This window comes from Falco cherrug, chromosome 5 (assembly GCF_023634085.1).
Source record: "Falco cherrug isolate bFalChe1 chromosome 5, bFalChe1.pri, whole genome shotgun sequence".
NCBI classification, from domain to species: domain Eukaryota; kingdom Metazoa; phylum Chordata; class Aves; order Falconiformes; family Falconidae; genus Falco; species Falco cherrug.
Window position 1 is genome coordinate 2,344,331 of NC_073701.1, and position 13,159 is coordinate 2,357,489.

A 13,159-nucleotide genomic window follows, 5' to 3' on the forward strand; every position below is an offset into this window, starting at 1 on the left:
TTGCTTCGGCATAGCTCTTTTGCTGTGTCAGTATCTGGCCCTGCAAAATTGAGTTTGGTATTCTAGAAACTTAAGGATTATTAACAAAGTAGCTTTGAAGCTTTTACAATGAGATAAACTGAGGAGTTAAGGGATTTTCAGGTGACAAGCAGATGGTTTATGTTGCCCAGCTGCATTATTATTCTCCATCTACATTCAGAGGGAAGCAATTACATCTTGAAAAGGGACTACACAAGCTCCATGATTACTTTATGGTAATCACACTGCCTGATCTGATCTCCACTGAAGTTTCCACTGCAGGTGTTACAAGGTCATGAAGACTGGAATTTCTCCAAAATTAACCAGGAGGCTAGAGCATGTTTGAACACCCATTAACCATCAGTTTCTAGAAGCATCAGCTTTTAGGACAGAGTGAAAGCACAAAGACTCTCAACCTGTAAATAACTCTAAAAGAAATTGCTGACTTTGTTTCTCACCTCCTTGGTTCAGGTGTTCACCTGAGGTGTACACCTGACTTGGAGTAGCATATAAGGTGGAGTGTGGCACAGAACAGACTGGCAGGCTCTAGCTCAGACCAGACTAACAGGCCTGGGACTGTGCCTCGACATGTTTTAAAGTCAAGTTGAGACCAGATAATGGTCAGAGAAGGCAAAAATGGTTCTCTAGAAACTGTCATGTAATTGAAAGGTTAATCATGTCTCACTTAACTGACTAATCTTCAGTAAATTGAGGCAGATGTGTACATTCATGAAGAAAACAAAAAAAGTACTTTGAATAACATCAGAACCCAAGCATCACTGTGTATCCCATCACTATTTTTCCCCCTCCCCAGCATATCTATGCACACTGGCCAATAAGCTCCACAAATACTTTGTCACACTATTTAGATGCAAGAATTACTTGAGGCAAGCCATGTTTAGCATAAGTTTATTTGCACAAGAATTTCAGAATCATTAAGGTCCAAAACCAGTTTCCAAGAATGACAAGTGACCACCACAGTGCAGAACAGTAGACAAAGTTATGTGACCAATCTCACATTTGGGCTCATCACAAATCCAAATATTTCTACTACCTTGTTTTGCCAGCTTAAAAGAAAAAAAGACTAACTTCTTCCAAAGAGGTATGAGACAGATTTTCCAAGAGCTGACTTCTTTAAATAGTAAAAATAATACAAGAGAAACATAGAAAAAAAAAGGCCTTCTAAATTTCAACAGAAAGTGCAATTTTAATCAGAAAGAGACAAGCCCAATCCAGACACTTCAGTGAGTGGCCTTCTCTTCCAATAGAAGTGAGAAAAACCAGAGTGCTCCAACCATTCCCCCCAGAGCTTCTACAACTATAGCCCAGCATCCCATCTTATAAGTAGTTTCACTGAAATGAAAGAATATATATGAAATACACTTTACCATATTTAACAAATGGTCAAGTAAGACTTGGATGCAAAGGCTAGAAGTATTACTATCCATTTGCCTCTCCCAACACCCAAATTTAGTGACTATGGTCAACTTATTGCTTATTCCTGTGCCTAACAATTATGGCACCCTGACCGAATGAGTTGAGCGAGAGGGACAGTAAACAAGTACCATCAGTACACTGACAGCTTAGCACTGAAGCAATTTATCCAAGTTCACTTCCAAGAGGCCTTTTCCCAAGCAATCCTATAGTGATAAGCAGAGATCACTGCCAGCATTAGTAGCTATTCTAGTGATCAGAAATCCACAAAGCCTAGGCACCAAGCATACCAAACCCTTAACCCCAGCACTCAATCTCAAAATATGGGTCTTTAAGTTTCATTAAAAAGCTTTAGGTATTTGGACTAGATTTACATACTACCTACTGTTTTGTAAACAAGATTATTTATATTAAAGTGTGAGGATCTTTTGAAAAATGGTTATTTAAAAGCAAGCAGTAGTCTTCAGCCTCCAGCTTAGTGACTGACTGAACTAGCTGAGGATAAACACAGCAACAGTTAAATCTTGAGCTGAGGGAGCATGAGGTATGCTTTACTGGACAGCTTTTCAGAGTGACCATGGATCAGCACAGGGATTTTACCAAAGTGACTAAAACCCAGTCTAACACTAGGTCTCCTTGGTACCAATTTTATCAAATAAAAAAACCCAACTATCTTACAATGAGGAAGTCACACCAATGAACTGTTAGTCAAGGGGGACTTGGCAATAAATATTGACAACAGATGCTTAACCTCAAACTGGCTAAGCTCTGCTGGGCTAATAAACTACAGGAAGAAAACAGCTATTTTAAACCACACAGTCTAGTTTACTAGAAGCCTAGTTCTGAGGAATGATGCACCAACACAAGACTTGCCATCTAGCGCTACTGCTGCTTTGTTTTGACATCACTGCCCAGAGGGAACATGTTAGGATAATAATATGAAGTATAGTAGTCTTCCTCTAACCTCCACTTGACACACAAGCAAGCAAAAGAGGATAGAGCAGGTTTGCAGAGGCATCATTAAGTATTGAAGGGAGGCAGACTCAAGCAGGCAGCCTAGACCTGGCCTACAGTCATCATTAACTTTTATGTAGCGCTCATTCTCATGTTGCTCCTTGCTACAGGGGCCACCATAAATCTGAACTCTAAGCAGCTAGCACACACCAAGTGAAGCTACTGCCACATGCAACATTAGGTTGCTAGGACAACTTGAAACAGAAAGGTGTAGACCACTTGCCAACAGTGATAAAAAGCTACTGAGCATTCCAGCTTTACCTGCCAAGCCAGGATTATTTTGAAGGCAGTGAGACAAACAGTGTCCCAGCAATCCCTTATACAGTAGGGCAAATGCAGTAGGTAGCCTGCAGCTTCAGGATACAGTTTAACTGTTCAAGAGCTTAACATGTAGCAGCCAGGCTACAAAGCATCGACATTTCTAATATGCCAGAGCAACTTAAGAAACAGACCAGGAACATAACAGTCCTGCAAAGCTTAAACCCAGGAAGTCCGCTGTTCAGAGAGCGGCCATTCAGCATAAAGCTTCCTTACAGGCCTCAGCAACAAATTACATTAGCAAAAGCACAATATTTATGGCAGGAAGCTTAAATTCTCTGTATCTCTATCTCAGTAAGAATCCATTACAGCCTTTTTTCCAGCAGTTCCTTTTCCAATAGACACCTGGCCTGATGTTCAACAGCCAAGGCATTCAAAGACTAGTAAAACACAAGTCTGTTTCAAGTTTGTGAGGATTCCTCCTGAGCATCTGACCACCTCTTCCACATGGCCTGATGCACAGGAACAGTTTCTAAAGATCAGCCAAGATCAGAGTGATGCACGAGTAAGCTGTTTGATAAGCAAATCAAACATGTTCCTCTAGGCAACAGTTTACTTCTGCAATGGGTATAGCTTAGGCTGGCTTTGAAAACATCTATTTAAGAGTTGACAGCAATTACATTTACTAAGCAAAAGACTTCCTTCTTTCTAGTGACACTCTATGCTAGGCCAAATACTGTCTTGCATGCAGAAGTTATTCATGCCCAGGTTTACATTCCAGCAGTAAGCATGCACTAAGTTTAATACTCATGACAACATTTGCATAATGTTAATTTTAAAAAGCCTTCTAAATAGTCAAAGTCTTGGGCGAGAGATGTCTTGCCTGTAAGCTACACCAAGTCCAAGCCACAGTTAATGAAGAAGGCTGGGCTGACTTTCAAGTTTAGCTACTTAGGCTGACTACTCAGGAAGCCTTTACTACAAAAACAACCAAACAAAAACAACAAAAAACCCACACACAACTGAGAACACCAAATTGTCTGCTTGCTACTGAAGTTACTTACAAGTCTGTTCAAAAAATTTAGCATGGTTGGCTACAGTCTCATTTCTAGATGGTAACGCTCCCTGCCTTCCTAAGCCAAATGAAGAAGCCTGAACAAGAGAGTAGCCTGGCTGCTCTATTGAGGCAGTCCTTACAAAGTAGCTCTGAAAAATGCAACAAACTTGCAATGTAACTAGGAAGTTTTGGTCCTATGAAGAATAAGCAGCTTTTTGCTGCTCATTCAAGTGCTGCAGTGCTATTGTTTTCCACCTTGAACAGCAACCATACACTGGTGTTTCACCCACTTTTTGTTTTACCTTCTAAGCTTAAATAATTTGTTTGCTCAGACACTTTGGTCTCACAAGCTTGCAGAGACAGCTAGAAGTCATAAAAAAAAGGTTTAGCAAACAAGTATTCTTGAACATTGCACCAGTACATATTAAATAGCTCTAAGATTTGCCTTTCTAGTCTAATTCTCTGGTTAAGCAAAGGAAATTCAAGATTGCAGTAGCAGAATCCATGTAGCAAACAATTCATTGAAAATCAACTTTTAATACCGCTATATACATAACTGGGGAACTTTTAACCTTCCACATAAAGCACAGGAGTTTCAACACAGCAAGTACAGCACATACCCTTTAGGAAGGTCAGCCCCCTACACCTCCACAGGAGTACATACTCTTCCAGAGGCTATTCCAAAAGCAGGGGTAGACTTTCAACACATACAGCTTCTGTGGAGAGCTCTGCTTAGGGTTTATATACCTCTTCAAGTGAGGGTTAAGACCAATCAAGAGGAAGAATTTTACTCTAACCACTCAAAATACCATCTCATACAGTGACCATGTGATAGTGATAAATCAGTAAGCTTGACCCTTAAGCCGTGACAGAAAGACAAACCTTCAGGATCTGAAGTTGTACAGTAAGAAATCAATTTTAGGAGGCACTTCAGGAATTTATACTGTGGCAGGAGTGCACAACATCCTGCAGCTTATAGTGGTTTGGGGTGGTGGCTGAGGGTTTTTTGGGTTTGTTTTTTTTTTATTGCTGTGAAACTGTAAGGAATTAAGTTGTGCCAAATCTCAGTGCAAGAGCTGTGATACTTTCCAAGTGTGCCAAAAACTGTTTTGAAAGATGCAGTCCAAAAGGCTTTATCTTGATCCTGGACTCAACAGCCTAACTATTCAAATCCTGTGGTTCCAATCCTATTTAAGGCTTCAATTCCTCATTTCAAGGACTTTTCACATTACCAATGTTTAGATTGTGTTTTGGTGCATGTTTAGAGATGCCACCTTCCAAATTTTTGCACTCAAGAAAAATTTAACTAGTTTAAGCTTTAGAGATACTTACTAATCCATCTTTTACTAATCCATCTTCAACTTCCAAGAAACTAGTCTTGAACTTGAGGCAGGACCACATACTCCTAAGCACTACAGGAAACAACATTTAGGCCCTCTACAAGACAGACAGTATCCATATTGTTACCAGTTCCACACAGCTGGAAAGTAGAAGCAGCACAAGCATAACACAAGCTTACTCTTGCACAATGAGTTCAATAGAAAGTCGGCCAGAACTTGAACCAATGAAGTTTAGAGCAATGAGGTTAGGCAATAGAAAGTTTTGCTGCTATGGCAGGAGTAGCTTCTGCCCTGCTCGAGACATTTTACAGTCTATTCATTAATGCAGTTTATTGAATACTCCACTTAAATCACATGTTAATAGCCACTTCCAGAACTAGTAGTTACAAAACTCTACTCTTAACAGTTTGCTGCTGGTTCTCTTCTCCCAGTGAAAAGGTAATAAGGCTTCTTGGCATTTGTAGATATATATAGAAAGGTATAGAAGGTCACTGGTTTCACATTCCTGCTGCACACCAGGAAACAGTCTGATGCAGCCATGTTTCCACTAGAAAGCCTCCAACTGACAGTTATTACTTGTCTATACATTCAACATCTTGGCCTTCAGTAGCATCCATTCAAGAATGCTCAAGTGAAGCAATCAATTGCAAGGCAACCAAGTGGGGTAGGGCTGGCTGTACGGCACAGGAGCATTCGCAAGATAGTAGTTGCTGAAGTTTACATCACTGACATATGGTGCCGGCTGGTAGTAACAGGTAACGTTAGTGGCATTAGGGATGATGTTTTGCTCTGCCAGCACCTTGAGTGCTAGCAGAGAAATCAAGTTGAGAGTCTGCCTTCGCTCATGTCCCATGAGACAGACTGTGCTCTCATTCACCACCCTGCGCAGAATCATGAGGTAGTCATATTTGCTCCTCTCTTCTTTGGAGAAGTGGTTCTGGAGGTAGGTCTCTAGTTTGCGCTGCTGATCCAGGATGTCTGGGAAGTCTATGAAGAATCGGGAGCACATGTAGCGCTCTAGTGTTTTGATCTCATTCTTATCCATGGGCCTGAAGTCTCGTACTAAGAGGTTACTATACTTCAGAAGCCCACCACCTCTGATCTCTTCAGGATTTTTGGTAGCTATCAGCTTGTTCTGGAGGTGATCAAAAGCTGCTTCAAAATCTCCATACATGCTCTCCCCAATCACAGTTGGATGGAAGTGCTCTGACATGGGAGTTTCTGAGTAGTCATAGTAAAAGAGCAGGGAGTCCAATATGATTTGGAAGGAGTCCACACTGAACTCAAACTGCCGTCGTATACAGTCTACAAACTTCAGCTCCACATTTCTCCCATGTTTGTTAGAAAGTGATATCAAGCTCCAACGGTCAGACTCTGTGTACACTTTGACTAGCTTCTGGATGTAGGCGTCCTTCAGTGTTACTGGACTGATTTTTAGCTTGCTTACCCCTTCTGGCAAGAAATTCAAGAGGGACCGCAAGACCACATCTCGAACTAACTGAAACTCTGCCTCACTTGGAAGAGAAACTTGAAAAATGAGATCGAGGTCTTTGCATCCCAGCCCATTATCCTTGACCAGGACATGACCAGCTGCAGAGCCATTCAGGCGGACATCATGTACCACAATGCCTGCTTCATTCAGCCTACTCCGAACTGTCTGAACAATGTCCTTCAGAGATATCTTCAGTGTCGGGAAGTTACCTCGCCCATGGATCGGAACCACCTCTGTAAGAACCTCATGCAGACGGCTGACCTGCTCCCAGTTCAGTACACTGCATGACATGCAGTCTGTGCTACTTCCTTTGCCTGCCATCCTGAGGTTTTTCTTCTCCAAAGAAACTGTAGGGAGGTGAAATATTAAAGAAAAAGATAAGTCAGACTTCCTGTTTATGCTTCCTAGATACATCCCATACTCTGCTTTTCTGTCTACACACATAGAAAAATAATCCTATGTGCTAATGATTATCTGCAAGGCTTTCACTTGAAATGATACACAGCTTCTCTATTGGTGCAGCTAAAAAATTTAGTTGTCATTGTCCTTTCTTTGTTAGTAGAATTAAGTTACTTCAGCAATCTGCATCAAAGGGAAATCACCAAAGATGACTCAATCTTAAACTTCAGTAAAGCTTATCTGCAACACCAGCTGAAGCTAGATGAACCCCAAGTGCAAAGCACTTCTGAAAATTAAGCTTTGAACTTGTTTCATTACACAAAGCTCAAACTGTTCTCTCCAACTAACACAACAGTGCAAGACACTCGGGTGTTAGTTTCAGGATTTAGACATCCAGTCCACTGAAAGCACGGTAATTATGCCAGAGAGACAAGACTTCTTCCTCTTAGTAGAAGTTTTTCCTTTCTCAACCATCCAGCATCTACCACTCATAGGATAAAGGCCAATTATACTTTGCTCCTGCAAAAAAACCACAGCACTTCAGCATCATGGACAGAATTTGAGCTGCACTCAGATAACTTCAATTTGCACTCTGGTCTTTGTAAGCAACTCTTTACCCTTCTTCAGATACATTGCATTAATCAAACTACCCTTTAGGAAATACTCATACTTGCCCCATCCTTTTATTTATTTGCAGAGGGCAAACAAGCTTGTAAGAGCTGGCATATACTCAGATGATGTGTATCATGTTAGTGTCACTCTTTAACACTAAGAACCTCACTGACCGGACTTAGTCACAGCTTCATCTGAACTTCTGCACTATAAGGAGTCTTGCCGCAGTTGATCAGATCATTCTCTTGCACTTAAGTGGCTTGTGTTTTGAAGTATGTAGATACTTACATATGTTTTACAGCCATGCAGCTCTGACTGGTATTAATACACTTTTCTCTTTTTAAATGTTCCAGGTTTCTATTGTGGCCAGGTGCTTCCTGACAGCTACACACTAACTGAGGCCTCACCTTCTTCTGTCCCAAGTACTTGTGAAGACTGCAGCTGCCAAGGTCAGACTAGTCAGACTTAAACCAATTAACTCTTGCCTATCAGAAATTGTTTAAAACCCAGGCATTCCTAACATGTAACACAGTGCATGGAACACTTTTAAAGCAAGATTAAAAGAGCAGCTATTGTTATTTCATGCCTGTCCTCTTCCACCCAGCCTTTAGTTTTTGAGAAGCTCATTTGACCTGTCAGTTCCTCTACACAAGAGTCAAATCCTAGGTCAAATACACAATATAGTAACAGTGCTCCTGGGAAAGCAGCTTCTGTCCTTGAGCATGAGCTGCTGCATTACAAACTCCACTGCTGTGGGTCACATCAGCACCAGCAGGGACAAAACAAGCCTACAGTTTGCAAAATTATTAGTCCAGGACAAATCAAGGGGTTCTTCAAACTCAATCCTTAGTACTCCAACACAGCATAAATCCAAAGGCATCAAGCCCACCAGCAGTTGCCCTCAGGCACTTAAAGCATATTAAAGTACACTTGCATCATAAAAGCACCACATTTCCATTAAATCCTTCAGCTCACTAAAGAATATAAGAGTCTTCGATGACCTCTAGCTTAAGCTAGAGGTGCTTTCAGCTACTACCTCTGAGAGTGCTCCCTCTCCCCCTTCCCAGTTGTAGCCTTCTCAGCAGCTAAACCAACACACACAGCCCACGCGGTGACCAGCAAGGACCTGGAGCAGGGCTTCCCATCCCACAGGTTGGTTCAGCCTGGTGGCCCTCACTAGGAGGATAACACATGTTGCTGCCCTTGTGGGAAGACTGAAGTATTTCGCTTCCAGTTCAGTAGAGTTTAATTCTCAACCTATCAGCCTATGAAGCCTCCCACCCTCAGATCACTAGTGTGCTTGCCTGCTCTGCAAGATTTATGTTAGTGACAACATGTTCTTAGAGACTTTACTGTGTTTGGGATGCTAGCAGTTCACATGCCTCTTGTTCCGCTGCCAAACTTTTCCATCACCAGAACATCCAATACCTGAAGATGCTCATTCACTAGTAGGAAAACAACTCCTAAACTAAGACAAGCACTACCTATTTTTAATACCAAGCATAAAAAGTATTATAGCATCACTTGGATGCAGACCTCAAAACAGAGGCAGATAAGGCAAACACACCTCCCCCCTTGTCACGAAGTACAGTACTCTGCAGCAGCAGTTTTCCCTCCCATAAGACATATATACCAGCACAACACTTAAATAAAAAAATAATTAGCCGCACCCGCAGCACCCCTGTGACACTAGAGCGTTACACGCGCCCTGCCAAGCCCAGCGGCGGCGGGGGCAGCTTCCCTCACGAGGGGCTCCCCCCCGAGAGGGGCGCGGGGGGGCCGGCAGGCTCGGCTCCGCGCACGCACCCCCGAGGCACGCGGCGCTTGCCGTTAAGTCGTTTATAAAGAGTCACGATAACTTCTAAGACCCGGTACCGAGCGCCTGCCTGGAGGGGAGCGAGCCCTCCCGCGAGTGATCCGCCGCTACCGCGCCCCGGCCCCGCCGCTCACCTCGGCCGCGCTGCCAAGCCCCGAGCGACCGCGCCAGCCTCACGCGCGCGCCCCGCCGCCCCCCGCGCCCGCCCTTTATCGCGGCGCCGCCGCCCCGCCCTCCGCCGCCGTGAGGTAACGGGCGGGCGGGGCGTGAGGCGGCGGCACCGGGAACGGCCGCCCCGGGGCCGGCAGCTGCGGCGGGGTCCCAGCCCCTCCTGCCACCAAAGTAACGGCCGCTGCGGCGGGGATCCCCGCTGTCCTGCCGCCTCAGCCCCCCTCCGCTGCCTCAGCCCTCCGTAACGGCCGCTGTGGCGGGGTTCGCCGCCTTCCCGCCGCCTCAGCCCGCCCGGGGCAGCGCGGGCGGTTTGGCCGCCGTTCGGGCCGGTGGGCGCTCGGCCCGGGAGCGCGGCGGGGATCGGAGGTGGAGAGAGGAGAGGAGAGGCCGGGGGTGGCCGCTAGCGCCATGGAGCCCTCACCCCCCGCTCCCAGGGGCTCTCCCGCAGCCTCTCCCGGCGGTCGCTTCCCGACCCCCCTCGTACGTGTACGAGCACAGGGAAGGGAAAGGAACTGCCTAAACGTTCCGAGGGAATAATGGAAGAGCGGGAAGTGGACTAGAAAGAAAAGCAAACTGCAACACGACGTGGCTTTCCCAAAGGTACCTTGTCACGGACAGAACAACTGTCAGCAGAGATCCACAGCTGCCGGGTTCTGCGGAACAGTTTACTACGGTGCCGCACCAAAAACAGCCAGACCTGGTCTTAATAAAAAAAACTGCAAGGATGCGCTCGCAAGGACGTGGCAGAAAGGTTGAAACATGCTACTGAAACCCCCAGCTGATGGGCTGTGGGTGGCACTGGAGACATGGAGGAGGACAGAGCTGTTAGACAGGAAGCAATGAGTAACTTGGAGATGCAGAGTAATAAAAACTGGCGGGCATTTAATAGTACATAGCAACACAAGGTTATGCCTAAAAGCTACAATTTCTGCTGTAAACCTTCAATGTTTCAGCAAGAGAGGAGAGAAAGGACCAGGGGTATTTGCCTTTTGTAGGATAATCAGGACTCAGAAGAGAGGGGGGGAAAAACCTCAAAACTTATCCTAGGACAGGCCAGTTGACATGTTTTCTAGTAGAGCTAAAAAACTGTTTACAAAGCATTGGGGGAGGGGGAACCCAGCACATCTGTTATACTGTTAGGTCATATGCAGAAAGATGAATTAAAACCTGCACACACACAGGCAAGAGCTGACCTTGTAAGAGGAAACTGAAAAGCTCCTCTTTGCCAAGCAAACACAGACAGACTTGTCTTGTTTCACCCACAGAGCCAAAGCTGAGCAGGAATATGGGTGGGTTAGTTTATTCATTTCTTATAATTTTCCCCAATGGTGCACCATGGGGATAAATAACAGGTAACAAAAAAAGCTATTTAAATGAAGGGATAACATTGACACAAGAATCAGATTCAAGGCAAGTTACCATCTTTTTGCCCGATGAGATAACCATGAATTCAGAGCATCACAGAAAGGAGGGAGAGGAATAAAACTAACTCATTTCAAGACAGGGCTAGAAAAGAAAATACGTAAGAGATTGTCTGTGGTGTTAAAGCGTTCAACGTGAGGATCCAGATCTCTCTCATTGTTTTTTCCTTTTTTTCTAAAACAAGAAAGAGAAATAGGGAACTCAAAAAGAAGTAGTAGCAGAAATGACGGAGGCATAACCACCAGTAAGGAAATGTCTCACTTGGAGGTTAAAATAGTGAACCGTCTTGCCTCTTAAGAATTTTTCTTCAGCGATATTTCTGCCTCAAATCTTATTTGCTTGTGACAATAGCTGATTGCTTTGGACAGTATATTTTCTTTGCCCCATGGGAAAACAGCAATTAAATTAGATGTTGAAAAATATTTTCTGTTTGTAACATTCATTAGATGCCAATAAAGGCAATGATAAACTGCAGCACATACTGCTATTGCAGATGTTAAGGTATTAGTAAAAGGCTCAACACTTTACATTAGTCATTTACAAGTTCTTGTTTCACAAAAATGTTTGTAAAAACAAAGAAGTGCTTCAGCTCCATCTTAAAAGATACCTGGGGTGTTTTCTGCCTCCTCTGATCTGCAGACCTTGAGTATTTGTCAGTGGCAGTGTAGCACTCTCTGCAGTGAATTTACATCTCCTGACAACACACAGTAAGGGTCCATGGGATGGGATTTTGAAATGCCATTTAAAGCCTGCTGAACCAGACTTGGGGTAAATTGCAGGAATAATGAGGAATGCATCTTTGAGTAATGAATGTCTAGGAGAACGAGCCCATTTACCCCTGAATAGAGCCAGCATTCTGCTATCCATCTGCCTGTGACCGTGTGGTGGATTACTGTGCTGTGAGGATGGAAAACATGGAAACACACGGCCCACTGGCGAGACAAGAGATTAAACCCCATGGGTTACTGCTCAGGTGCTGTGGCTGCAGAGGTGGCCCTGAAGTGGGCACAGACCCAGCTCCCCAGTACAGTCTTAACATTTAATGTTTATTTAGGACTGACTTTCCCACTGTCAGCTGTAATTCTGAGTCTAGGGAGAAGTAATGGACGATCCCAATCTTTGCAAGCCGTCCTTTCTCCGAAAGTGACAAATACAGACAAATTCCTGCTGAGAGGCAGTGAGCAGCAGTGGTCATGGTCCCCCTCTGCCCTTGGACAACCACCATCTCGCTCTGCTCCCATGGCCGCTCCATCCCTCATCTCTGCCCGTGTCCCCAGCACCTCCTCCCAGCTAAAGTCCCTCCTCTCCTGTCCTGTGGTGTACCCCCTTACAGGACACATAGGACGGGACCTGTTTCAAAAGGTTTTCAAAGAGAGGATAGGGAATGAAGAAGGTCCAAATGGCTCCAGATGGCAGCGTGGCAGGGGCAAAAGAGTCTGGGAGCTGCCAAAGCAGAGGCGAGTACCAAGTGTTATGAACATGGTGCAACTTGTTCACTTTAATCCAATAAATAGGGCAGCAAATTTGGCAGAAGAAATGCACTTAAAAACTTGTAAGTCAGCTCAGTGACCTGGCACTGTCAGATTAGCTTCCTTACATGATGCATTGCTGAACGTAATGTGTCATTATAAATCTTGGTTGCTACAGCTGTTAAAGCTATAAAGTGAAGCAGAGTTATGAATACCCAGTAGTAGTAGCTGTCATGCTCCATTCTGTAATTGAGCATCAAATCTGCAGTTGGGAAACGTCTTTTTTGTCTGAAATGTGGTGTAACTGCATGTCTGCAGATGCTGAGAGAGTGGAGTCAGGTAGGAATGTCCCACCTACACAGGGCTATGGTGAAATCCTCCTGCAGCACATCAAGAGTGAAGCCCTTTCTCTGTTGCTAGCTGCCTTTACAAGTCTTTGAGGTTTTCTGCAGGGAGATGCAGCAATCCTTCCTCCTAATACATGGATAAAAGTACACACGTGAAGTCCAGTACAGATGTGCAGAGTGTACTAATGCAGGGGACAGCACTCTCAAAAATCTGAGGTTAAATTTGCCGCTAGAAGCACAGTGACAGCAGGGAAGTTCCTGCTCCAAGGGAAGAGATGCTACTGTGTACGGCTTTCCAGCTCCCACCAAA

At 44.4% G+C, this 13,159-nt stretch overlaps 1 protein-coding gene across 1 annotated transcript; it reads right to left on the bottom strand.

Moving 5' to 3' along the window:
* Positions 1 to 911: 911 nt before the first annotated feature.
* On the bottom strand, positions 912 to 9,674 carry TENT5C (terminal nucleotidyltransferase 5C). The gene is made up of 2 exons (XM_055712213.1): positions 9,575 to 9,674; positions 912 to 6,960 (listed from the first exon to the last, which is right to left on the bottom strand). Exon 2 carries the CDS (start codon positions 6,932 to 6,934, stop codon positions 5,762 to 5,764), a length of 1,173 nt encoding a protein of 390 aa, XP_055568188.1. The 5' UTR covers positions 6,935 to 6,960; positions 9,575 to 9,674; the 3' UTR covers positions 912 to 5,761.
* Between the last annotated feature and the right edge of the window lie 3,485 nt (positions 9,675 to 13,159).